Source organism: Melospiza melodia, chromosome Z (assembly GCF_035770615.1).
Source record: "Melospiza melodia melodia isolate bMelMel2 chromosome Z, bMelMel2.pri, whole genome shotgun sequence".
Lineage (NCBI taxonomy): Eukaryota > Metazoa > Chordata > Aves > Passeriformes > Passerellidae > Melospiza > Melospiza melodia.
Window position 1 is genome coordinate 46,659,152 of NC_086226.1, and position 26,709 is coordinate 46,685,860.

The following is a 26,709-nucleotide window of genomic DNA, read 5'->3' on the forward strand; positions in this document are numbered from 1 at the left end:
GAAAGAATATATTTATTTTTTTTTATGATGAAGGCTATGAAGCACTATTTAATTTGATTCCCCAGAGAGGTGCTGGATGCCCTATCCCTGGATACTTTCAAGTCCTGTGGATGAGGCTCTGAGAAACCTGACCTAGATGAAAATGTCCCTGCTTATGGCCGGGGGTTGGACTAGATGACCTTTAAAGGTCCTTTCCAACCCACACTAATCCATGATGCTATGATTCAGAGTGCTGGAGCTACTATGTTCAAAATATTTAAGTTTAGGCTACAGTCTTCTGACCCAAATCAAAAAGCTGCACTTGATAAAAGCAAACAATACAAAGTCTGTCAAGATGGCTTTAACTTCCTTAGAAATGGAAAAATCTAGAATGAGGAACCTTTTGCTCTTCATCAATGGAAAACTGAAATAAGGGATTTTGTGATTTCTTAAAAACTACAAGGAATATCCACATAAAGTAATTTGTTAAAAGAAAAAAAAAGAAAGATACACCCTAGACCTGAGAATGAGATGACAGGATGCATCATGGGGACAATCACTTTTCTCTCTTGTTTGTTCATTTCTGAGAAACACCACACAATTTCTAGAGCTCTTTAACATTCACTAATTAAGTTCCTAATCAACCTAATCCTATGTAATTGAACATGTATCAAACATATAAAATATATGTAAACTGTGACTCAAGCAGACCTCCTAATGGTTAGGCATTTCCTCGAGGACACACACCATCCATCCATCTATCTATCTATCTATCTATCTATCTATCTATCTATCTATCTATCTATCTATCTATCTATCTATCTATCTATCTAATTATCTATCTATCTATCCATCTATCTTTTGTTTGAGATTTTGGATACAAATCTTACTGCACTGAGTAAGACACTCCATCTTTGAACAAAGATTTATTTTCTTGTCAACAAGAAGATGGCCAAAAAGGAAGCAAGATTTATTTAATTTACTTGAATCTCTTGATTTGATTGTTTATAAAGTTTAATAGATGGAAAGATCTGCCACAAAGTAGGTGTCTCTGTTTACCATGACTGCAGGGTGGTTTCACTGCTGCAAGGACAGAGAACACTGAACTGGTTAATGGCCAAGTCAGTTCCATTTGCCAAGACAGAGTCAAGTGTAACTCAGGAAAAAATAGGTTTTACTGTGAGGATAGTTGAATATGAGAACAAGTTGCCCAAACAGGTAATTGAGTTTTCATTCTTCGCTATACAAAACTTTGCCTCTGAGCAAACTGCTGCAGGTGACCATGCTCTGAGCAGGGCTGAGGTGAAACACACTCCAGAGGTATGGCCCTTTGATTCTGTGAATCCGTGGATTCTTCTGCACACAAGAGTGTGAAGAATTGGTATGGAATATGGAATATGGTAAAATTCCATGAAATAGATATGGAATTATGTTCCATAATTGGTCTAATCTGTGTTGGCTATAATACCAATGACAAGAAAAGATACTCTTCAGTATTGTTCTCATCTATTACTGCTTCTTACTAAGCTGCAATGACCTTTTGGTTATATTCTAATATATGATCCAAAAACTTGTCCATGAAATACCTTTGCTTTCAGATTTTAGGAAAAGTAAATGCACAGGCAATAACCTTTTTACAGTCTAACAACAAGTAATAAAGAGTTCAAACATGCATTTCTTGTCTTTGGAACAGTTTAATATACTTCAAACCAACCCATGAAACTTATCCACACTATCTAATCGTGCCTATTTTAAAGCAGGGGCAGACTTCTCCCCATAAAATTATTCTTTTGGAAACTGCAGTCGTAATTTCTCTGTGATTGTAATTAAATGTATAAGTAGTATTGTAAATCATGAGCTTAGTGGTCCAAGTCTGATCAAAAAGGTTTCAATGGACAAAAGGAATTAAACATAGTTGACCTTTATTTGAGTTACTACTCTTTGCACTTCAGAAGACACAATACTTTACCGGTCACCCTCTTTGCACTGCACATTCTTTAACAAAATCGTCTGTAATTTTTTTTGCATATATGTTCATAACTAGACTGATGCCCTCTACCTTAATTTTCTTTTCTCACTATCATACTTGTTGCACTTATACCCCAATATAGGCTAGAAATATACTTGTAAAATTTTCTGTATCCACGAACATTACTTTAATATATTTCATTCAACTCCTGTAGCCACATTAGGTCTATTTAACTCACAAATAAAACTTCACTGTTTTCTTGAAGCAATATGTTAAATACCCCAACTGTCTTGTCACTGCTCTTCTACAGTCAGCACATCTATCAAAATCTAGCAGTAAACTTGCATTCAGGTTATCTTCTCTTGGAAAAGATATCCTATTATATACTATATTTTTACAGAAATAAAAGCTCATAGAGGAGCACAGACTGCTAAAACTGCAGTCATACTTTCTTGGAGGTAATTTGCCAAATCAGTGCAGTTTAACAAATTAGAGTAAACAGCTGAAAATAGAAAAATAAATAAATACATATGGACAGTTGCCCAAACAGTTCCAGTACAAGTAGTAAATAACAGATGGTAAACATGTCCCCCATTCTTAGTGAATGACAATCTCTTCACACTACTGATGAGCAAATTTTACCTGCTCATATGAGGAATATTCCCTTTTCTTTTTTTTTTTTTTGGTAACAGACTAGAAGATTGTTATTTTAGTTCCATAAATGTAATCAGTAACTCTCAAAGTAGTTGCACATCTGCTTAATATACTAGTGTTCGGATTTCTTTTGTAGTATGGGAGAAGATTTGCTTTTAAAATAATTAGAAGAAAGGAGTATTTCACTTTTAGCACATCTCCAATGACCAGTTTTTGAAGCGACTGACAAAAGCAGAGTTGGTAACTAATTTGATTGGCTGAGACACCGTGAACTACTAGAAACATTCAGGAGACATGGTATCTGCAAGCAACACATGCTGCATGATTCTGGCCCTGAAACCATTCCATAAGTGTATATCTATTTGGAATCAAAAGGTGAAGCTCAGATTTAAATATTTATATGCCCGTAATAGCCTCATAGCCATTGGTTTTAGAAGACATACTTCATTTTATAAAATTATCCCTAGTGTGCCCCCTCCTAAGAAATTTGCAGCAGCTTTGTAATATTCCTCTAATCTACTTTATCAATATATTTCAAAAATGTACTAGGAATTAAATACAAAGATTAAAAAAAACCTTTTTGAGTTTTATTCTTTGGTTTGGTTTAGTATCTTGACCCATGTTAACTCATTTGCACTGTAAAAGCCTGCTACATATAAATTATGGGATCATATTCACTGAGTATGTTGCAAGACAAAGGGAAGTCCTTTGTGTAATAGCAAAACTAAATCTGTGTCATAGAGAGTGAAAGAAGAATGAGTGAAATTTGATCTCATTGCAAGATTAGTAGAAAACAGCTATTTGATGTCTCTTTAATCTCTCAGATCAGAGCTCCAAATTCATATAGATACATTGCCAAATTGAGGCCAACTGTCAAAAGTTGAAATTCAAATTACTTGAGTGGAGATGAAAATCACATTTAGCAACAAGCTGAATGTAACCCCTAATGCATTACTATTATACATCTATAAACAAGTTCTAAAAAGTCAAATGTGCAAATTCCATACATATTTATGCACGAGCTCATATTTACTTTCTTCGCATACAAATGTATCTTTGCATACAAATGTATGCAAAGTGGAAAAAACATTTAAATGCAATAGTGTTAATATAGTATAATCAGCATAAAAATGTACTCATATACCTGTAATTATTGAAAACTTTCAGTCAAAAATTTCTGCAGCGTGCTGGAAGCCATTAATAAATTTCAAAATGTTCCAAAGCAATGACAGTTAACATTGTAGTGCAAAAATACAGTGTGGAACAAGTACTACAAAGTGACCAATATACAGGAGAAAAGACATACCCTGCAAGAAAGCTAAAAGGTAAACCTACCTTTTATAAAGCAGTATAGCTATAACAATACAGATGATAAACACCACTGCAAGAACTGGTCCAACAACCCAAATCAAGCCTTCTTCCTCATCTGTAATTGGTTGGGGATCAAGATCCATTGACACAACAGGATCTGAATATGGGCTTGTTGCATACATGGTCTGGAGAAATAAAAATAGTTCTTAATCAGAAAGCAATGCATTAATATGTTAACTATCCAACATCCAAAATAAATGTATAGAGGGTAATGATGCAATGAGGACAGCAAACTGGAAATGCTATTTTTCTTGAAAGAAATACATAAACTTGCAAATTGAAAAGTGTGTTGTTATTATAATTTTTATTTTGTGTTCCACATATTAGAAATGACCTGCAGACAAATCATGTAGCACAGTCCTCACAGAACACTTTGCAACCTAAGCAGAGAATGAAAAACTGAATAGGACACTGAGAAATATGGCCCACCAGTTACCAATTTTTGGGTTTTGTTTTAGTTTCATACTGGTTTAACACTTTCTTCCTGCACAATATGGAAGGGTACTTGAGACATAACAAGACTGCTATAGATAAAAATAAAGGGGACTGAATGTAGGAGGTTTTCTGAAAAGGGTCTTGCAATGACAGTACTGTTTTTGACCAGTCAAAAACTGTCTGACAGAATATACCTACACAAGGTGGAGACAACTTGAACTTAAGACTGAAAAATGGGAGAATCCATTGTAGAATATAAAGGGAAGCTAAACACTCAGTTTTTCATAAGGATTAAACTAAAATTATGAACCAACAGAGCTTGTTGAAAATCTTTGGTTTACTATATGATGTAAAGCCAGCTGGCCTAGGATAAAACCCTTGATAAAGAGAATTCTTTTTTATTCTTGTCTGACCTGAGATGTTTCATCTGTGGCTGAGTGCAGAGTTAAAATTACAGACTGGAGAGGCTGAAGAGTCAGCCTGCTGAAACTGGATCATTTTAAGAAGTCTAAATTATAGTAAAGTCAGAAGTGCAAAATTGTTTGTACATATTTCTTGTTTGTGCTAGTGTGTCTTCATCAGCATTAAACTAGGATTTGAACAACAGATCTTGCAAAAGACTTAAAAACTTGATTCCATGGTAGATCAGAAATGTCAGCTAAAACAGAATAAGATAACTGGGAGAAGAGATTAGCTTCCATTTATGTTTGCATCGCATTCTGAAAGATGCCCTAAGCCAGGACAAGTGTTATCAAAGGAGACATGTTTTTTTACACTTCATTTGGCCCTGTTTGGGCTCTGGGCTATGACAGTGTCTGGGTTTGAGACAGGATTAGGACTGGAAAAGCTGAGGCACTTACTTCCTTAGTGTTACTGAGCTAGCACCCATGCCAACAATCCCCAGTTATATTATAGCATTTTACTACACCTGGCATCTGGCACCAAAACCTCCCTATATTTTGCGTCTATGATCATGGTCTGGAAATTGGGGAGTCTTCACCTTCCATTCCTGAGCCACCCAAGTAAACTGATTTTTTTTTTTCCCCTCAGGTTTAGTACTCTTAAGAAATAAAAAAGGTTCATTGCTCCAAGAAGAAACTCTTTGTATTTCCCCTCTTCCTTTGGAGTGGATGGCAAAAATGCCTGGAAAAATATATAGAGGGATATTGAGGGTAACAGTGTAAACACTTACTACCTTTTCTTCAATAAATAGGATTTCACTTTCAATTTTAAACCATCTTGTATTAATGAAAAATTAAACTCAGTTATTATTTTAAAATTTTATCTTATTTTTTCCTTCCTCTTGATGACATTCTTAACATATTTATAGATTTTAATCACAGCTCTCCAGCTCCCATTTTACTAAGTTAAACAAATTCAGACCTTCCCGTGACCTTTTTTAATTCAAGCTCTCTATTCTACCAATCAAGAGAGAAATTTTGTGCTCTCTGAATAAGAAGCCTTCTGTAAAACGTAACATCTGAATATGAAGAAAAATGTCCCTTTCAAGTTACATCTGTAGAATCTGTAATCCTAGAAGAAAATCAGCTATATATGCTGGAGCTGATACACTGGAGCATTGAAAGCCATTGAAAGCTGAATCTGACACCCCTAAATAATTCTTCACAGTCTGTGGCTACCTCATGCTACTCAAGCACATAAATGTTTCAGATGGCATGCTGAAGTGTCTTATTGATAGCCTAAGTTCAGTAATGCCTTTTGAAGTCTTTCAAGAGCAGGACCCTATATACATTTTGCTATATGTGTCAGTTTACAAACCAGTTTCTTCCTGCTTTTTCATCCTGATTTCTAACAAAACAATACATTCAGGTCATTTATACCTTAATTAATATAAAAAACACAAGAAACTGCACTTTATATTGAAAAGATCCATTTTAGTACTGGCAATTTATGACATACAGATTTATGGGCTCTAATTTATAGTAAAAAGCTGTCTACCTTCTCCAATCTGAACCTTTGTGATGCAACACCTTCAGAATTATCTGTCTATGCAGCCCACGTCAAAAAGTGAAAAGAGAAATTTTGATTTATGTTAGAGCTTGCAGGAGGCACTTTACTTTCAAATGAAGCTAAAGTGTCTAAAAGTATTCAAAGTGGAACTACCTCCTCACTGCGCCTAAGTAGGCACATTCCATTGACACCAAGAAAGCAAATGCAGCGTTATACACCGCAAGCATTTGATTAGAATTCAGATTATTGGTGTTGGAGTTTCAAGTGATTGAATCTGCAAATGTACCTGTCAGGTAAAGCTACAAATTAGAAACATACTGTATTACACACTGTATGTTAAAATGCTAATGTGTATTGCATCTTTCAAAAGTCTTACATCTGTCTTTTTGTCTTCTTTTTTAATAAACTACATGCATTAGGTTAATTCATGCATAAAGGGATGTGACTACAAAATGAATTGTGTAAAGAGAAATGACAGCTCATTTTTTAGGTTTTTTTTTTTTTAGGAATTTTCCCTACTACTGAATTATTTTCTAACAATTTACAGATAAAATTCTTATGGAATGACTGCAGCTAAAGAGAGTAGCTGTGCATGTCTCTAGTTCAATGGATCTTTACAAGAACCCTATATGTATATCCTATACCATTATTCAATGGTAGCATCAAAAGACAGCTTTTAAATTCTTTTAAATATATAGAGAAAGATGCTGCTGTAAAGATCATGTCTCAGAAGCTGTGTCCATGGTCAAAAATAATACACAACGTAATTTTCAAAGGATCATGACACAGCCAATAAAAGCTGACTCTTAGGTTTCAGTTATACACTGAAGTAATACACAAAGGTGCAAGCAGAACAGAAGAGTTCAAGGAATTAATGGGCATTGAGTAAGGAAACACTCACTTTAAGATGCTCTGACATGTAATATTAAAACAAAGATTTAGGGAAGTGGAATAAGCGTTGAAAAAATGCTTCCGTGATTGTGTAAGGTAATTTAGATATTGAAAAACATGAACTAACTTACAGATTCTGAGTGCTCCATCACAGCCAATACAAAGAAGACATATTCTTGACCACTCTGCAGTTGCTTATTCTCAAATCCACCATAATGCTTCTTATCCCCCAATGTGAATTCCGTGGGAAGAACTTCAAAGTGAGCTGCAATATATGGCTTTAATTCAACTTCCCTCCCAAGACGAATGCTTCTGCGTTTCCTAGCTATCTCCTTAAGCAGCTTTAAAATGAAGGAAGGGAAAAGAAAGGGGAGGGAGAGAGAGAGCAAGCATGAACAGAACGATAACTGTAAACAATTTTAACGTAACTTATTGACAATGTAATGAGAAAATTTAATGCATGACCAGGAACTACAAAAAAAACAATTTATCCACATTTCATGGGATATATCAGTATCACTAAATCAATTGCAAAATCTTCCAAATTCTCGACATTCTTGTCAGGATAAAATACAAGGAGGCAATTGCAGCACTCAGACTACAAACATAAAACAATTTTTAGATACTGTTGCGTCTAGGAGGAGGTTGGGAGAGGATAAGAAAACTATCTATTTTCTCTAGGGACATATAAATACACATAACGTATTACATATTATCTATCTATCTATCTATCTATCTATCTATCTATCTATCTATCTATCTATCTATCTATCTATCATCTATCTCTATATTGAGTCATAGAATAGAATCATAAATCAATTGCATTGGAAAGGGCCTCTAAGACTGATTCCAGCCACAGCCATTAATCTAACACTTCCATGTCCACCCTTAAACCATTTCCCTAATTGCCAAAACTACACATCTCTTTAAATACCTCCAGGAACGGTGACTGAATCACTTCTTCTGATAAACAAAGCTAAAATTTACATCAGTACAAGATTAGATGCTAGGCTCAAACTTGGAAAACAAACACTTACTGATAAAGGAACTTAATCTCAGCTAGTATAATCTGTTGATGAATTACTTATTAAATCAGACAAATGTTTCTTCAATACCTTTTTTTGCTTTACATATACCGGTATTCCACAAAAATTAGTCTGACCTGATTACAAGGAGTCAGAACTTCTCCTATGTGATAAACTATGACTTCTAAGGTTTCTTTGTGATTCCCTTTGTTTTTTGCTTATGAAACTTACATGATGTCCTGTAGTCTTATAGTTAAATCACACATTTTTCTAAGTAGTTTAGTCTTTTCAGCACACTAATGCTTCTAATACAGCAGATTAGCACAAAATTCATTTCTAAAGAAGGAGGAGACAAATCTCTGGAGTGAGAAGTAGATTAAGAAAAAAGATACTAAAATCCAATCTTAACTACGTATATTAATTTCAAAGGACGTTTAGTCAGGGAAGTTCTCCACAGAATCATGGAATCACAGAATATGCTGAGTTGGAAGAGACCCTCAAGGATCACTGAGTCCACATCCTGGCCTGGCACAGGACAGTCCCAAGAGTCATTCCCTGTGCCTGTCATGAACTCTGTCATGCTGGTGCTGTGACCACTTTGCTGGGGAGCTGTTCCAGTGCCCAACCACCATCTGGGTGAAGATTCTTTTCCTAATATCCATCCTAAACCTCCCCTAACAGAACTTCAGACCATTCCCTCGGGTCCTGGTCACCACAGAGTGAAGAGATGTGTGCCTGCCCCTCCACCTCCCCTCACAAGGAAGCAGTAACTGCAATGGAGTCTCTCCTCCGTCTCCTCCAGGCTGAATAAACCAAGTGATCTCAGCCACTTCACATATAGCTTCCCCTCAAGGCCCTTCACCATCTTCAATGCACTCTTTATTTAGGCCATAGCTTGGTGACCACACCTTTTTGTCTCCCGTCATGGTATCTTGTATTTTGCAATTACACAATTAACAATTGCAATGCATGTAAAGCAACATAATATTCACTCTGCTACTCAGAAAGGAGCTTTTAATACTGAATAATTTGATAACCTTTCTCACTGACTAAATTTAAGGTTACAGATACATATGAAAGCAAGTCATGCCACTTGAATCCAGGCTTCCTTAACATTGAGGGCGTTTGGATGTTATACCTTCAAACATCTATGCAGTAAACTGCTTTCCAGCTCTAATGCTGTGTCTGTGCCCCGTTGCAGAGATTTTACATCCATTTACCTCTATCAATTTCAATGCCATGACACAAAAGCTGGTACAGTGCAATGGATCCCCTGAGCAAAAAAAAGAACTGGCCATAATTTGAGACTAGAAATCATTATTCATTACTCAAGGACACTATTCCAATCAGCAGTCCATATTTCTCTTTCATTCTTCCTAAACAGTTTAATGAGCAGCTAGAGTCTATTTGCGTCGTATAAAAATGAGGGCAGCAGAGAACTGTAATATTGAAGAGATTTCTATTTAGTTACTTTATTGAAGGTGACTCTCACATCTGTTGGTAGCTTCCTATGCCCTGGGAAGAGTTACTAAATGCAGAACATGAGGCAGAGAACAATCAAGGTTTGTTCCAGGTTAGATCAGCCCTGATAGGATCTGCTGAGGGAAGCACTTCGAAAAGTTTATCTCTGTATGATGCCCCATTTTATAGCAATGCCTATGCAGAGGGCGGAGCACTGGCTATCTGGAAGTCTGCCAAAACACGAAGCTAAGTGTTGGGGCAGTAACAGCGCACGCTAGCTTAAAGTCAGGAGCCACAAACACAACAGCTCTAGTAGAGGTGTATGGCTTGAGCTATCCCCGAGGGTAACTGATACTTCCATGCACCTCTTCCACTGGAATTAAAGTTGTGTGTCTGCCTAAATTAAATTCATTGTTCTTTATCATATGTTTCCAGATTACAGTGTATTTACAATTTAGATTATAAATAACTCATAATAAAATGTCAAAGTACGGTAGGAGTACAGCAATCAAAATTAGATTGAGAGGCAAAGAAAAATGTTTGATCTTCATAATTTCTTGCATTTGAAATAGTAACAGAAAACATATATATTGGAAGAAAACAGAATGATAAAGTATAGTATTAGAGTGATTAGGAACTGCGTTTTGACTATGAATGCCAAAAGTTAGTTAGCCTGAGACAATAAAATTAGTTAAACTTTTCAAAGGTGGTTATACTTCACCTAAGGCCAGTTAACTTAGGTGTGTTTGTGTGTAGATGAAAACTTTGTAAGATTAATTACACATGATTGAGTAGATCTCAGGTGAACCTCCAGCCTCAGTAATGTTTCCTATGGAAATGGGGTTGTTGCCAAATATCATTACTTCTTCATCTATCTCCTATTGTAAACTATACACAGATTTCAATAAAATTACTGAATTCATTTAAAACTTAACATGGCAACCTTTATTTCAGTTTTACTGCTTACAGATCTAAAATAATCCTAGTAGGTAATACTTACTGCAAATCATAATTTTTTTTTCTTTTCATTTGGTTGCATGATATGCCTATTTAAAGTCACTGAACCTCATGATATTAAAAAAAAGAAATTTTGAGTTAGTAAAAAAGGACTGTATCACTAATAATTTTTTTTTTCAGATACCAAACATCTAGTTCATTATCTGCTATTTTAAAACTATCTTAGTTTCTTTCAGAGCTGAGGTAGATTAGGCAACTACAATAAGGCTGAAGAGTCTTTTTGGACTGCTCAGTTATGTAATGGAGTTATACTCAAGAGCTGCGTTATTAGCAAATACTTTCCTTCTGACAATCTACGAAAACTATTTGGAACATAGTTATTTGAAATATCTATTACCCAACCAATTCTGATACCAGACATATATCTGAGACCATACTAAAAATATAAATATGTACAAGTATCCTCACTTGATCATCAGGAACTATTTCCTCAGAGAGTAGTGGTTTTTTGAAGGAGTGGTTGTGTGGATTTTATTTTTTAGTTTGTTGGGGTTTTTTGCTGGGTTTTTTTGGGTTTTTTTGGTTTTTTTTGGTTTTTTTTGTTTTTTTGTGTTTTTTTTTTTTTTTTTTTGTTTGGTTGGGTTTTTTGGGGGGGGTGTTTTGGTTGGTTTTTTTTTTTTGTTTTGTTTTTTTTTTTTTGGCTTTTTGAGTTGTTTTTTGTGTGTGTGGTGTTCGTTTGAGTTGTTTTTTGTGTGTGTGGTGTTCGTTTGGGTTGTTTTTTGTGTGTGTGTTGTCATTGTTATTATTATTTTCCAAATGTATTTATTGTGGCACTGTGTTCACAAACTTGTCAGGAACAGCACACTTGATAAAATGCATACTTTCCAAAGCTGGAAGAAAACCAATCTTTTAAGTAATAGAACCTGAATGAGTTAGAACGATATGCAGATGCTGGCTGCTTTTAATGTTTTCCTCTGCTCAACTCTTGCTATATGTATTGGTGGCAATTGTAAAAGATATATCAAGGGATTCAGTTCTTTATCAGAAATAAATTCATTTTCCACTCAATGCATATCTTATTTCTTCCATCATTAATTCTACAATGTGGTCTCAATTATATCAATAGAGGTAGGAAACAATCCATCTTGACACAAATATTTCTGAATTAATAAATGTTCTTTATCAATCTGTTATACCGACTAAGGCAACACAACTTGCAGGATGATTAAAATGACCCTTTGTTATGAGAATCAGCAGGAACCACAGAATTTAACTGCCAGAAAGTTCAATGTCATCTGGCACCTATCCTTTAATCTATTAATGCTGCTGAATGTGACTACAGCCTTTGGATGTTAAAAGTGGGTGGTAATACTCAATCAGTTTCCATTACTGTATAGATGTGGCTGTCAGAGTTTTACTGTTTAACTGTATTTGATGTCACCTATGACTATGACCATGAGCTGATGGCATTTACAGTCAAAGTTCTTTTAAAGGGAAGAAGTTAATAGATCAAAGTGAGGCATTGCTGCAATTGAAAGAAGAGAGATGATCACACAAATGACACTGGTCAAGAAGAAACACAGGAGTGAATCGGTTAGCCATCATGCCTTCCTCTGAAAAGTTGTTTTTAATATTCTGATTAAGGATTTACCTGTTGTTGTGACAATGACTGAAATAATTCCATTTATATTTCGAACACTTTCTACAACACTCTTAGTTTGGTGAAGATATTTATTTTCTCTATATTTTGGGGCAAAATTTGAAATTTATATCCATTTTGTCAATAACAGGAGAGAAAAGAACATTTATGCTTGCTCGCAGGTGATCAACACTTCCCAGTAACTGTGTTATGGAAAAGCATATGGTGAGGTTAGCTCTGTAACATAAATCTCTTGAATCCACCAAGACAAAATAGAAAAATAAATTGATACAGTCAAAAGAACACTCTATCAGGAGTGAAAAAAACTGATTCTGGTCTTTGAATTGCAGACATATTACACGTACAAAGTACCACAGCATTTGAATGTTATCTAAAATCTTGGCCAGATACAATGAGAACAATAATAACACCATCAGCTGCTTTTTATAAAAGTCTCTCATAGGGGGCCCTTGAAAGAGTTTTAAAATCACAAAAATTAGCATTACTACAGCTTTACAGACTGAAAGAAGAAGGACAAGTTTGCATGAGCTATACTGTCCTTCAGTAAAACAGAAAATGGGGGTGAATATTGTATTTCCTGTAATTATTACTACATCAATAATATACTGAATTGATTTCTAGCATTGCTGGGCTTATTTCTAAAATGAAAGTAATTCCTCCCCTTGGATTAAGGTCATTTAAAGTTTCAGACGATGACACAATGTTGCTCTTTCCTTCCTTGTTCATGCATTTATTTCTGATCACAAACTGTTGGTGGAATGGAGGCTGTGTCTCACTAGAAGTATTACAGTATATGACAATGGTGTAAAAACACCACCAGAAGGTCAAATGTTAAACCGAGGTGCAAATTGCAATTTAGCATTTGTTACAGACTTAGTAAACACCCCTGTAATGAACCAGACCTTTATTACAGTTCATATTGTTGGTGATTAAGCTTTTGCTGACAAGTCATTTCACCTCCTGCACTTTTGCATCACTCTTCACAATAGAAAAAGAGTAAAATATTAGTGTCAACAAATATAAGACACTGTGCTCTTTGTTTCAACTTAATGTCTTTACTGTCTTCTCATTTAAGTAATCTGAATTTGTTTGAGTCTCCACAGGCTAACACAAATATAGAGTATCCTGACAAAACTTTTAAAACTGGTGAGTTAATTACCTAAAAGTAGAAAGATTTCTTCTTTAATAAAGGAGAAGAAAAAACCCCAAACCATATACAGTACCTCATCTAATTCCATTTCATCTGGACTCTCCCATGGTTTGATAAACTTTCCACGAGACCTCTTCAAAGGCACAATAACTATGTAATAGCCTCTGTAAAGGACAAAGTTGGACAAAAGAGAAGGTGAATGACAAGGAACAGATAAATTGATGGAGTGGGTCTGTTCAGAGGAACTAAAGAGAAAAGTGGTAGGTTGAGAATAAACTTCTGCACATTAATATGTCACTGCAGTCTTCCAAACATAGCTGTAAACGTTCACACTTTTGCAATAACATCAGTTGTAAAGCATTTGACAAACAAATGGCACCAATTACCTGCCTTTTTGTGCAAACATATAAATATTTATAAAAAACTTTAATTACAATGTACTAAATTGCCGACATGAAATATAAGAACCATAGGTTATGTGTGCCCTGCCACCATTACACTGAAACAAAACCCCAAAGCCCTAAATTGAAATATATTACCATATATTTAAATCTCAATTACCAACCTATCTTCTCTCATTTTAATGTATAATCAAAATAGTAGGTTTAAAAAATTTATTTTTTAATGTCAATATTATAATAAAGAGAAAAGAGAGCAAAGAGGACATACACTGCACCCATACTCTCTTTCCTTTTGACAATCAAATGCCATTAGCTCTATCTACATAAGTATCCTGTTCACAGTCATAGGTAAGAGAGCTTGATACATACTCTCTTTATATCTAGGATTTGCAAATTATATATACCAGTTTTGCTGAGAAATATTTTCATAATAATATTTTCTTCCTCCCCACTCATGGAGACTAGTACATTATATTTTCTAGTGTGAGGGAGATCTGCTACTTTTATTGCTTACTTCACAAAGCCTGCATATGTGTCAGGCAGATCCATAACTTCACTTTAATGTGAGGGAAGAAGCAGTGGAATCACAGCAGCAGGACATTCAGACATTCAGGGTAGTATATGTCTTCTTGATAAACACACTTGTCACAAAGTCAAGCTCTCTCCATATCAGGGGAGAGGGAAGGAAACATTTTCTTTGTTTCTAGTAACAAAAGCTTATTAAGGTGTTTCTAGGTCTCATTATGGAAGATAATTTTAGTGTCTCATGGGCCATCTCCTTTTCCAGTCAGCTTTTTTTTTTACAAACCATTCAACCTTCTGCAAAACTATTAATTTTACTCATGAAATGCAGCTGAAAATCCTAAGTAATTAACAAAGACTCTACAGAAAAGGAGCTGCCAAAATGCTGGCTCAAACCCATATCAGTCTAAGTCAACACTAAACTATCATTTTTACCATACTGTTGCAAGCCGTTGATCCATTTTAATGATCTCTTCTTATTTAAATCTCTTTCCCATAAAAGAAATGTAACAAAACCATAGGTTTTAGAGAGTATGTGTATTTGCTAATACTTGTGTTAAGAAATTTGAGGAAATTTTCAGTGGAAATGCTAAGCTCCAACAGGAGCACTGGAAAGCAGTGTTGCCCATAGATTTTTAACTAGTGTCCACTTGCTGTATTCCAGTATCTCAAAAAACATCTGCGGCGTGCATTCTTATAGTGACGATATTATAAATAATCTTTTAAAAATATTAAAAACTGTAAGGCTGGTTGACCCCAGGTTTTAAACCTGCATTTGTCTATTAAAAATACTTTGAATTGTAAATCCTAGTAAACACTGACTGACATACCCTTTCTTTAACAGATGTCTAAGACATAAAGAAAGAAAAACTTGCCCCTCTATGTCTTTCAAACATCAAAGACACGTACTTATCCTCTTCTTTTTCTTCATCTTTTATTTTTTAAGCTAACAGAGCATTCATGCATTTCTCTTTTCAATCAAAGAACATCCAGCACATAATTGTAACTTTCCCACTCTTTTTCACTTCCCTCATGAAAGTCTCCCTCTTGTAACTTTGAAAATCTAATAAGACTTTCAGTACACACAGAGTATTTAAACTGAACGAATAAGCGGATAAATAGTAAGCAGAAAAATGAAAATTGTCACACTAATATGCAGTGCTGCAAATTGTGAGGGATAATAAAGTTCTGTGATTTTCAGTGAATTGTGCAAAATGTAGCATCTCCTGAAAAACATGTCTTATATTTTACTTTGTTATTTTCTTGTTTGTTTTTAGGTTGGAGGTTTTCCTGGGAGAGAGAAGGGAAGAGGGTGAGAAATACAGGGTTTATTTGGATCTTGTTCTATCTACTGAGTATTTGAGAGGCCAAAGTCTTCCACAAAACTCTGTTTTTACTTAAGACTTTTCAAAGATGTAAGAGATTCAGAGAAACATGAACTGTCCTTTATGCATAAAAATTGCTTTGGAAATAGCCCAAAATACTAAGAGAAAGAAAAATTAAGAACTTGTTCCCTTGAGATGAGCAAAAGAGATCATTTTACTAATCATAAGGTGAGCTCTGCACCAATTTCTATCATGTATCACCATCAAACGTTGATAAATAATACCTTCTTTAATTACAAATATTACAAAGGCTTTTATAATATTACCCTCAATCTCATTACCTATTCTGCATTAGAGCAAACTATTACCTGTTTCACTTTGTGTGTAATTAGAATTACTCAAAAATTCTCAGTACTTCATTGTAAGCTAGGGACAATCCTCAGCATATAACGTACCAACAGAGGAGCAGCATGTCTAAAAATGTCAACATGACTAATACATGAAATTGTTCTTCCCATATAAAGACTAATGCAGAATAATCTTACTTATTTTATTGGGGCAAGCATCAGGTCAGGCTTACTGTTCAGTATGTACTTGCTTTGGTATGCTTGCTCCAAGGATCAAGTCAATCTTTGTTGTTGTGTTTTACTTTATCAAGCCTGATCAAATCTTAGAAAATAGATGCAAAAATAGGAGATACATTATTTGCAAAATTGGCAGTTGGACCCTATAGATTTAATATACCTTTTCTGATGTCACTTAGCCTCTTTAACTTTTTTACACTATATAAAAAGAAGGGAATTGTCTTTTATTCCAGTGCTATCTTCTGCTGCTGTTAGATCAGCTATCCTGCACATTTTTCTCTCTGTGAATGCCTTGCCTCATAAATCTTTTTTGACTCATTCCATCTTCAGTCTTCCTTAGCTGCATTTGTTACTGACCGCATCTTACTCAATCTAATGATAATGACTACATTTTTCAGTTTTTCATCCTTTTAATGTTTCAAAGTCATTTATTTCTTGACCTTACCTGCCTCAAAATCTTCAGTCAGTAATGAAAAAGGGGGCAGCTTTCTAGAAAGCTGTAAAAATCCACCAGGGAGACAAAGTTGAATTCCCATCATTTAGTGACCAGCTCATTTTCCTCCCCATTTCCTTTACATTACATATGGGAACCTTACAGATCAACAAGAATCACTATAAGCAGAGCAATAACACTTATTGATTGTTTCATGCTTCATGTTTTCCTGGCAAATCTTTATTGTCTAACCTTTCTAATCCCTGCTGACCATGTGCTCTCAGATCTTTAGTCCTGTTTCTGTTTAAATTTCAACACCACCTGTTCCCTTCCAAAATCTATGTAACCTCTGGAAAACTTCCAACTTTTTTTAGCAAAATCTTGTTTTCATTCTGAGACCAGTGGAAAGGGCAAGTATTTTCATCCTGATAAAAACTATCAGAAATAATTAATCTGAATGAATTTAAGTGCAGTATCAATTCTTTAAAACTCAATATAATTCTTGAATGACGGAGTCTGACTACATCAAGGAGCTACAGCAGGGTAGTTATGCATTGACGGGTATCCACTCTTTTTGAGATGATACTCTGTTCAAAATATAACTGGTTTTCTGCATCCCTCATTTTGCAGTCCGTGATGAAACACGGTACTGCAAGAAAAATCGGCAAACTGAAGGACAATCAGTCTTTATACAAGTCCTACGTACGTGGCTATGAGACAAACTTAAGAGTTCTACTTGGAACTGACATACAGTGATCATCTGTTCCCATTACCTCAGCCCTTCAGGGGTGACCAAAAGTTAAAACAAATTAGGGCATCATCCAAATACCTCTTAAACACTGACATGCTTGGGACATTAACCACCTGACTAGGAAGCCTCTTCCAGGTTGAAAATAATCATAGTAAACAAATGCTTCCTAATACATCTGATGCAGCTCCCCTGATGCAGCTCTGAGGCATTGCCTCATGTTCTATAAATGGATCTCAGCAAGAAGAGATCAGCAGCTCCCTCTTCACTTCCCCCCCTCAGGAAGTTGCAGAGAGCAGGTCAGCCCTTAGCTTTCTTTTCTCCAGACCAGACAAGCTCAAAAACCTTAGCAGCTCCTTACAGGTTATTCCTTTCAGTCATGCCAACAGCTTTGTTGCCCCCTGTTAAATGCACTCAAGGACCCTTACAACAGAATTTGACATTTGCTCTTAATTTTCATGCCACTCATGACTGCCCAGTGTTCCAATCTATCTGCATCCTTCTGTAAGGCCTCTTGCCCCTTGAGAGAGTCAACAGCACCTCCCAGTTTACTACATCAAACATTACACTGATATTAGGTCAAATACTACTGCAGAGCACTGTAGTCTCTGTACTGTTATAAAGAATAAAGCCATGGTTGAACATCAAGTTACAACGATCATCTCTCTGGAGCTAAAAACAATGGTATGTCATTGATTCACTCACTTTATATTCTCATTTGAGGGTACTTCTGGAAGTTCCACAGTTATCATGCCATCCAAGTTGGTCTTCCCAATGAAGACTGGCTTTGTGCGAAGCACATCTGGGGCAGTCTTTGCGGTTACTCTGTGCTGAAGACCCCCAGCACTATTCCCTCTGTTTGTCAGGACAAATGAATATGATGTCTCTGGCTTCAAGTTTGTGATCAGCTTTTGAGTGGCACGTCCATCAACCTCCATCTTCCCATCATCATAAAGGATCTAAGTTAATAAACAAAAGTAGTTTTGGTTATTAGGAGAGGTCACACTGAATTCAGGAATCAACCTACCTATAAATTTAAATAATAAAAAAAATTAAATTTATTTGGGTATTTTAGGGTGTAAAGCAGAACGGAATTCACTACCTAAAGTAAGCTTCTCAATTTCAGGAAAAAAATAAGTACTACATTAATATAAAGCAATGTAAACACTCCTGAAGTCCAATTTCACTTTTTCAAAGTAAGCAGCTTTTCTTGAACCCAGAATTTATAGCAAGGTACTCTTGTTAAAAGTATCTTGATTGTTTCATTCACACTCCTTATTTAGAAAGGTTTTTGTACCATTTAGTTCCTAAAATACTGTTCTTCACTTGCCACTGCCTGAGATGACACAAGTAATTAAGAGTGAAGCAGAAGAAATTCCAGGCAAGACTGCATGTTACTCTGAGTCTCTGTATCTAGATAAAACTATAGCTAGGGGAGTAAAAGAATTGCAAATCAAAAACACGCTGTTGTACACTGAGGAGGCAAAACCCAAAATAGCACTCTACTGCATTCTTTATTGAAAGGACTAGATAAAAAGAAGAAAAAATTATTTTGTTTCACTGTTTTTTTTTAAATACTGTAGTGGTGAACAAAAAATTAGCCATCTTAGAAACAACGATACCCCCACTACACGTTCACGATTCATGTTCAGTAAGCTAATTAATCAGGTAAATACATTGTCTAGTGTCTGTCATTTTCTTTTGTACAAATGGAAAGTTACTTACTTTGAAAGGCAAAGCTGAATTGTAGTTTTCTGGAATTTCCCAGGACAGTAAAACAGAAGTCTTCATTACTGCTTTAACATGAAAATTTTTTGCAAACACTGCTGGAAAAAAAGAAACAATGTATATAAACAACATCTTGTAGCTTAGATCTTCTCATTTTTCCACTGTTCCTTGGGAGTATTAGGTCATTAGGTTTCCATTTAGGTCAAAAATCCCAAAGAATTCAATTCTCCTACCTGTTTGCTCATATTTAAATATCACACTTAAACTTGTTCTCACTCTTATCCAGTGCAACTCAATACACACATTTTCCTTACCTGAAAATGTTGTGAAGAAGTTAGCCAGAACTTGCTTGGCAAGGGACAACTGAATTCTAAGGCATCCAAAACATATTAAGATTTACATACTTTACCTTTTGTGTTTGATGAACCTATTTTTATGAATGGGTCAGTCAGTTTTTTTTATACCTTCAAATACACTGATATCCAAAGACCGATACTCCTTTAAAGGTCAACGCCATAAGCAGACAAATCCTACCTTGATCCACGGGTAGTGTCCTGAACTGGACACTTGGACTATATGGACCCGGCCCTTTGCTTGTGTGGGCACGTACTTTTACATCATAAGTGGTATCTGGTTTTAGGCCAGAAAGTGTCATAGTGGTATCAGCAGGAACAACAGGGAGTTCAACTGGCTGGTAAGCAACATTGATATCTCTGTACAAGATGGTATACTTGGTGATAATGCCATTTCTTTCTGCCAAGAGTGGCATCTGCCAAGTTAATTGGACTGATGTAGAAGTAGAGCTTTCAGAGTGGAGATTTTGGGGAAATCCACTGGGTACCTCTTCAGGAACAGAAATCTCTTTAACCATCTCCTCCCCAAAGCCCACTTTATTTCTAGCTGAGAGCCTGAAGACATAAGAAGCTCCTTTGTGAATATCTGTGGCCGTGAAGTGATCTTCCTTCTCTGAGAACTCCATGGTCGTTAAGGTATCCACGTCTTTGCGGCCAAACTTGAGGCGATAACCCTGCAGCGGGCCAAAAGTTTCCACTGGAGGATGCCACTGAATTAGAGCCGTGTTCATCTGTGTGTGGCTTATCACAAGCCGAGGTTTGCCTGGAACTGTAGCACAATGTTATTTAAAGAGGACAGATATAAACACAAGTGCACCTACAATTCTTGAAGCTAGTTTTTTTTAGCAGGAATAGGGATATATTTACTCTTTCCTCACTCTCAGTTCCACATATTACTGTCCTAATGAAGAAATAGTATCTGGCTCCTGCACTATTTAGTAATACAGTATAAGGAACCGCAACAGTACAGACATTTACTGCTTTTGTCTTCTTCCCTTACCATAATTTCTAAATACAGAGTATATTCAGAGGCACAGGATCTAGGAACACAAATCAAGAAGTAAACTTCCAACAAATGTCTTATGAATGGTCCTGTCTCACAAATCCTTGTTTGCAAAAAAAAAAAAGAAAAAAAAAAAAAGTACAGTCATAAGTTTTCATGTACTTAATCCAAGGTACATTTCCTGTAAATGGGAAAATAATTAAAGAAGAAGTAACAAGTTTCTAGATAAGTTAACATAACTTTATCATTAAGAGTAAAAATGTAGTAGAAGTCAGAAAGTCAAAACAAACTTGCCCTCAAAATTATTACTACACAGGATAGAACCCAGTCATTCTAGTTTCCACACATAAATCACTTCTGTCTCCACCCTTTCAGGGTGGAGAGGTAACGCACTTTGGAATTTAATATTTTACAGCATGGCTTATCACATATGATTTATTTTACAGCATGGTTTATGTGCACATGAACTGGATTTCTTTTGAAGAAGGCCAAATTGGTCGCTTTTCTTAAACTATACACTACATTCAGTCACAACCTTAATTGGGACCCATTGGTCTAACTGGTGATTTGTCTTTTAGAGAAGTTCAGACTGGTATGAGTCCAGTGATATGGACATTGAGGAGGAATTGAACTGAGTCAGTCCAGAGAGGACTGAATCTTAATCAAGTGAGAAACACCATTATAGAATTTATATAGTGTACATTTTTGGAGTCCCAATATGAATTCTCATTTACTGGTTCTATTTAATTGATTAATTAATTTTAATTTAATCATATCCATTTGTATACACTACTTTTTTTATTTTCATCAATACCTCTATTTCAAAAAAGTCTTTTTCTATTATAGTGATTTATTTGGTAATGAAACATATCCATAACTATTTAGAAATCTGGTGCTCATTCAGTACCAATGCTTGACAGGTCAAGAGACCAGAATAGTTTTGGGAGTAGTACTGCAATGACAACCCAGTCTTCAACAAAGACTAATTAGTTTCATCTGCATTCGAAGCCTTCCCATGTGAATGTAACTGCTGCACTGCGAGCTCTGGTTCTGTATTTAAACACTTCAATAGATTTTATTACTTATCTTCAGTTCTCAGGCAGCCAGCAAATCAGATTGTTATTGTCAGAAGGTCTAACTACCATTGCATAAAGAATTAGGAATAAAGAGGGAAGAATAGCATGCCTTGAAGAAAATTCTGCATTTAGTCAGCTCTTTTCTCATTACATCTGCCATAAGTCATGACGTTTCTTCTAATTTCATGAGAATTATAGGTAGGTTTTATATAAATTTTCCAAATTTCTTTAGATTTGAATGTTGAGTTTACCTGGCAGCATTATTGTGGAATCTTGTGTTTTCCCACATTTTCTGCTGCATAAAGAATATCCTTCTGATTAGTTCTGACTTTTCCTCAGTGATAACTGAAAGTCTTTATGGAACAAAGATAAGCCTGTGAAGGCCTTTTGCAGACCATATTTTCCTCTGCATTCTAACTATTACTGGCACAAAATAATTGTTTACCTAAAAAGAATAATACCCCTTCAGTTTTCTAGAGGAGAGATTATTGGAAAGTATAACTAAATTATTTTTGGAATAAATTGCCTTTTGTTTTTTTGTACTTGTGGCAGACTTCACAATTAGAATGACATTTTAACCTCTGAATAACTACAGAGAAAGGAAGAAACTAATACTTGCTTTGATCAGGGAACTAATAAAGCTTACTTATTCAATAAAGTACCCTGTGACTATAACAGTAAATAACAATGGTCACTTTTTTTAATACTGTAAAGCCTATCTGATGTTGCAAAGCAGATAAATTTCTTTTTATTTCCAGACAGCTTTCAGTTAACATTTACTTTCAGTATGACTTACTTATGAACATTACAGTCTTTTAGGACAAATGACAGGATTCTGTGCAGTTGTACATACAGTTGTGTCACCAAACAGCTCTGTCTAGAAATTTCTGATAATAATCTAAATTTACCATGAGTGCAAAAGAAGTGAAATTGTCAATAAAATAAAATACATTCTCTGATCTAGTGAAATCCTCCTACATTAGAAAATAGCAAGATATCTTTCACAAACCCCTTTGCAAGAGATATTGCTGGAGCAATGGCTTGCCACCACTAGTACAAGCTCATGCAAAGTGCCTTTGCCAAATTACCTGAAATAAGTGTTTTCTGTTAGCTGCTATAAAGCACACCACTGCCTTACTATAAGCTTTCATTTTCTAGCTGAAATCTGTATTTCAAGATTGCTGTCCAGTATGAAAGCAAAAGACAAGTAATGGACAAGCTATTGTCCTATGAGATTCTTCAACTACTGTGACACAGAAATAAAAGGTCTGATTAAAATCTTCATAAAAATTGTATGATATCACTGACTAGTAAGTCTTCATTTTTATCAAGGTCTTGTTAATCATACATTTTTTAATTTCTGCCCCAAGTAATCTACTAAGTGCTTTGATTTAGAAATGTTCAGTAACAGTTTTTGTTCCATCTGATTTTAACAGTGAGGAAAGGAAATCGAACATAAGACAAAAACACACTCTTGAATAAAAGTATCAGCTGTGTTCAGCGACTACACCAATAATTGAGTTACCATAATATAGGCTTACTTGGTGAATATTTCCTGCCTAAAAATGTAAATTATACTTTTGTATCACTAACTGGACAGTTGAAGAGTTACTTATTGTCTCACAGAATACTTTACAGATAGCTTCTCTAGTAAAAGTTCAAATACCTATTCTCCTTTCATATATTTTATGGATATAATCTCAATAAATCTCATTAAAACTTTAGAAGTTAGACTAGAAAGCAGATCCTTCATTTTATTTGTTGTAGTAGTCCAATAGCACCTTTCTAGGTGCTATTTTTCTAGGGAAAAAAAAAAAAAAGGAGACTGAGGACACTGCATTACAGACCTAGAGTCCTTTGATGTTAATGCATCATTCCTTCCCTTGTGTGATGCATGCTCACAGAAAGTGACCAGAAAGCTCTTGGTACTGACTATAGTGAAAGTCTCATTTTTCAAAAACCTGCATACAAATTTTTCTTACAAAAACAGCTCAAACACAGCAAGCAGTAAAACAAAGTGAAGAGATTTCATACAAAATCTGGAATGTATGAAGGAGCAGAATGGTAACTAGCTCTTAATCCCAAGAACAAACATCACTTGTTCACAGGTTTAAGCAAACAACAAGAACAGTGCAATATGAATTACATTTACAGACATGCCCCTGATTCTCCACTGCTCTTCAATCAAGTTTATATGAGACATAGGATTTGTTCTGTCTTTTTTAAGCAGAAGCATCAGAGTTCTTTTGAACAGTCAATAAGGACTAAATGCAGTGAAACTTTAAGTTTTGCAAGTATATTTCCATAACCTATGTTTATGTCTAGGAACTAATAAAATCTCAATTTATATAACTGTGTTAAACTGGGAATTTATATAACTGATTAAACTGGGAATTTAGCTTTAAGAAAGAGTAATTGATCAAGTGCCTTTTTTTCTTAAATCAAGTTCCAATACATGACAGAAATAGATATCACCTTTTTTCTCAGAGTATGAGAATTCAGGAAAGATAAGAAGTTAGAGAGTATGTTTCAGCAATAGCCAAGAGTAATAACTAGAATGTATTCTAAGGCCTGATATGAAGCACTGTGAAATCTAGCCACCAAGACTGAGATTTTTCCAAGGAATCTAACAAGAAAAGCTTATAGATGGTTTTGATATTAATACTAGATGTGTCCCGCATTCAGTGATTGTTTTAAAAATTGAATCAATCACTATAAATACAAAAACCTTTTGAATTTTATCTATTAGCATAAACAATACATTGTTATTCAGAGAACTTGTACTGGTGCTGCAAGTGACTGCAATAGAATATCTTTAATGGCTGCACTACAAAACCCTGAAAATGAACAATACCTACAGATTGTGAACATCTGTAGGTAAGCATGACACTAAACCCGGGTTAAGCTGTGCCACAGAGACATATTAAAAAAGAAAAAAAAAAATTGTTCCTCATATAAAAGCAGTTTGGTTCATGCCATCTGTGCTAACTGCTGTATTGGTTTTGCAGTCAGGATATCCAGCCTTTGACACCACCTGAGACTGAACACAGTGGCAGAATGAATTTTGCCCCAGTTTGTTCCTAAAATTACCCCTGAATCAATATGGGCTTCAGGGTTTCACAGGATGGAGTTTCATTCTGTTTTCCAATTCTCTGCTTTAATAATTACATTCTTCTGAGATAAGTTGTGAATCTCATACAGATGGGTTCTTTCAGTGTTTTTACTAACAGACAGCAGTGCTGCTACTTTCACAAAGATCATGAAAGCCCTTTACATGGTTTTCAAATATCCTTCTGAGCTGAGGAAAAATCTAAATTTTTTCCTCTCAAAGAAGACACCAATTTTAGTGGAAGAGCTACTAAAAACTATAAAGTGACCTCATCAGGAACTAAGAAAGGGATAAAGGGAGTCACTGCTCTATTTTTATCTAAATAAATGAAGGTCCAAATACTGAAACAGAAAATCCTATGTCTTAGAAACACTTTTCACACAACAGGAGATTTTCAAACAAAACAGTAGCAGAAAACACAAAGGATTCATTTAGAGCTCAATTTGTGCATAAGTATTACCTGCACCAGTAGTAGATACAAGTTTAGGTTTGCTGCGTGCTCCGTCACCTTTAGTTGTATAGGCTGTCACAGTGAAAGAGTATGTGGTTTCAGGCTGAAGCCCAGAAATTATCATTTCCTAAGATGAAAAAAAAATAAAATAAGAACAATTAATTTAAAATAGATTGTTTGCCAGGAGAATGTAGAATCCTTTAGAAATCCATTTATATCACACTTTTGAGCTATTGGCAGTAATAGCAAGCATGTGAATGCACCAACAGAGTGTACTGTGTGAAATACTTGATAATGCCAAACATTTCACTCACTTAAGCAATAAAGGACAGCACACATCCAAACAGTATACCTCAGGTAGTTTAAAGCAAAAGGCCAAAGGTTTAGTGGGGTGAACAGCGAAAAAAGTCTTCCGAAATACCCTGCCTGAGGAATACTACTGACACTGTGAAACACATGCACATGCAGAAATGAGAAACTCAGTTTAACTTAATCATTAACAGGATATCACAGGTATAGTTCTAAAAATGCCTAGTAAGAGAAATGTGTGCACTTACATGCACACTTTTTAACTAATGATGGTTTAGCTGAACAAAAAAGCCTCGTTACTTCCATAACACTTTCACTGCAACCTGTGTCACTGGGTAGACTGCACTGCTCAACACCTGAAAGGACTTCAGAAACAACTAGCCCTTCAGCTCTAAAAGAACTGTGTAAAACACCACTAAAAATCTGGTCAGGGGAAAGATCTGATGCCCTGAGATGACAGCAGCTATAAAACACGTATCTCCTTAGCTAGAGCAAAGTAACAGCAACATCAAACTGTATATATGAGAGCAAGGGTGTATCTTTTAATACGTGTGTGTGCACACACGCATATGCACACAGAAGATGCTGAATGGTGTATGAGAAATGTACTAAACTTATGTCCTGCTACAGGGACTGCAAGAGAAGTAAGTTTTGACACTCATAATATAAATAAATCTTATATGTAAGTATAAAAGGACAGTATTTGAAGGTAACTAATGGGCCAGGAGTCTCCAGCTTCCAGTAGTCCAGTAACCACTGGACTACTCCTTTGCATGTTCATAGGGCTGAATGAACTTGCACCATATTTCAATGCGGCCAGAGGGATGGTGTATTTATACACCTAAATAAATAGCAAATGTGCAATCACACATCCCTCAGATGCAACAACCCTGAAAAGTTAATATAAAAATCATGGGTCAGACTATTCATAGTATATGTATTTTTCAAGATAGTGGATATGAGCTTAGTAAGTACGTGATTAGAATTCAGCATTGTATTTACAGTTAGTTATTAGCAATATAGAAATAATTAGGTAATGATCAGAATGAGTGGGCAAAATAGCTCAAGTAAAACAAAAAATAAACAAAAACCCCAAACAATAGAATGAAACATCACATAAAAATCTACTATCAAAAGATCAACT

The 26,709-nt window shown here is 35.3% G+C and overlaps 1 protein-coding gene across 20 annotated transcripts in view; it reads right to left on the reverse strand.

Moving 5' to 3' along the window:
- The window catches only part of PTPRD (protein tyrosine phosphatase receptor type D), a 1,164,217-nt gene that overhangs the window by 91,351 nt on the left and 1,046,157 nt on the right, over positions 1 to 26,709 (reverse strand). For 9 of the 20 annotated variants that reach the window (XM_063180611.1, XM_063180604.1, XM_063180603.1 and 6 more), the window contains 7 exons: positions 25,266 to 25,383; positions 19,799 to 20,386; positions 19,262 to 19,359; positions 18,242 to 18,495; positions 13,597 to 13,687; positions 7,402 to 7,611; positions 3,938 to 4,098 (listed from right to left, as the gene is read on the reverse strand). In XM_063180611.1, coding sequence (XP_063036681.1) covers positions 3,938 to 4,098; positions 7,402 to 7,611; positions 13,597 to 13,687; positions 18,242 to 18,495; positions 19,262 to 19,359; positions 19,799 to 20,386; positions 25,266 to 25,383 — 1,520 coding nt within the window. Of the gene's footprint in view, positions 1 to 3,937; positions 4,099 to 7,401; positions 7,612 to 13,596; positions 13,688 to 18,241; positions 18,496 to 19,261; positions 19,363 to 19,798; positions 20,387 to 25,265; positions 25,384 to 26,709 lie in introns of all 20 variants that reach the window. The other 11 variants (XM_063180597.1, XM_063180593.1, XM_063180596.1 and 8 more) reach the window with 3 other exon arrangements.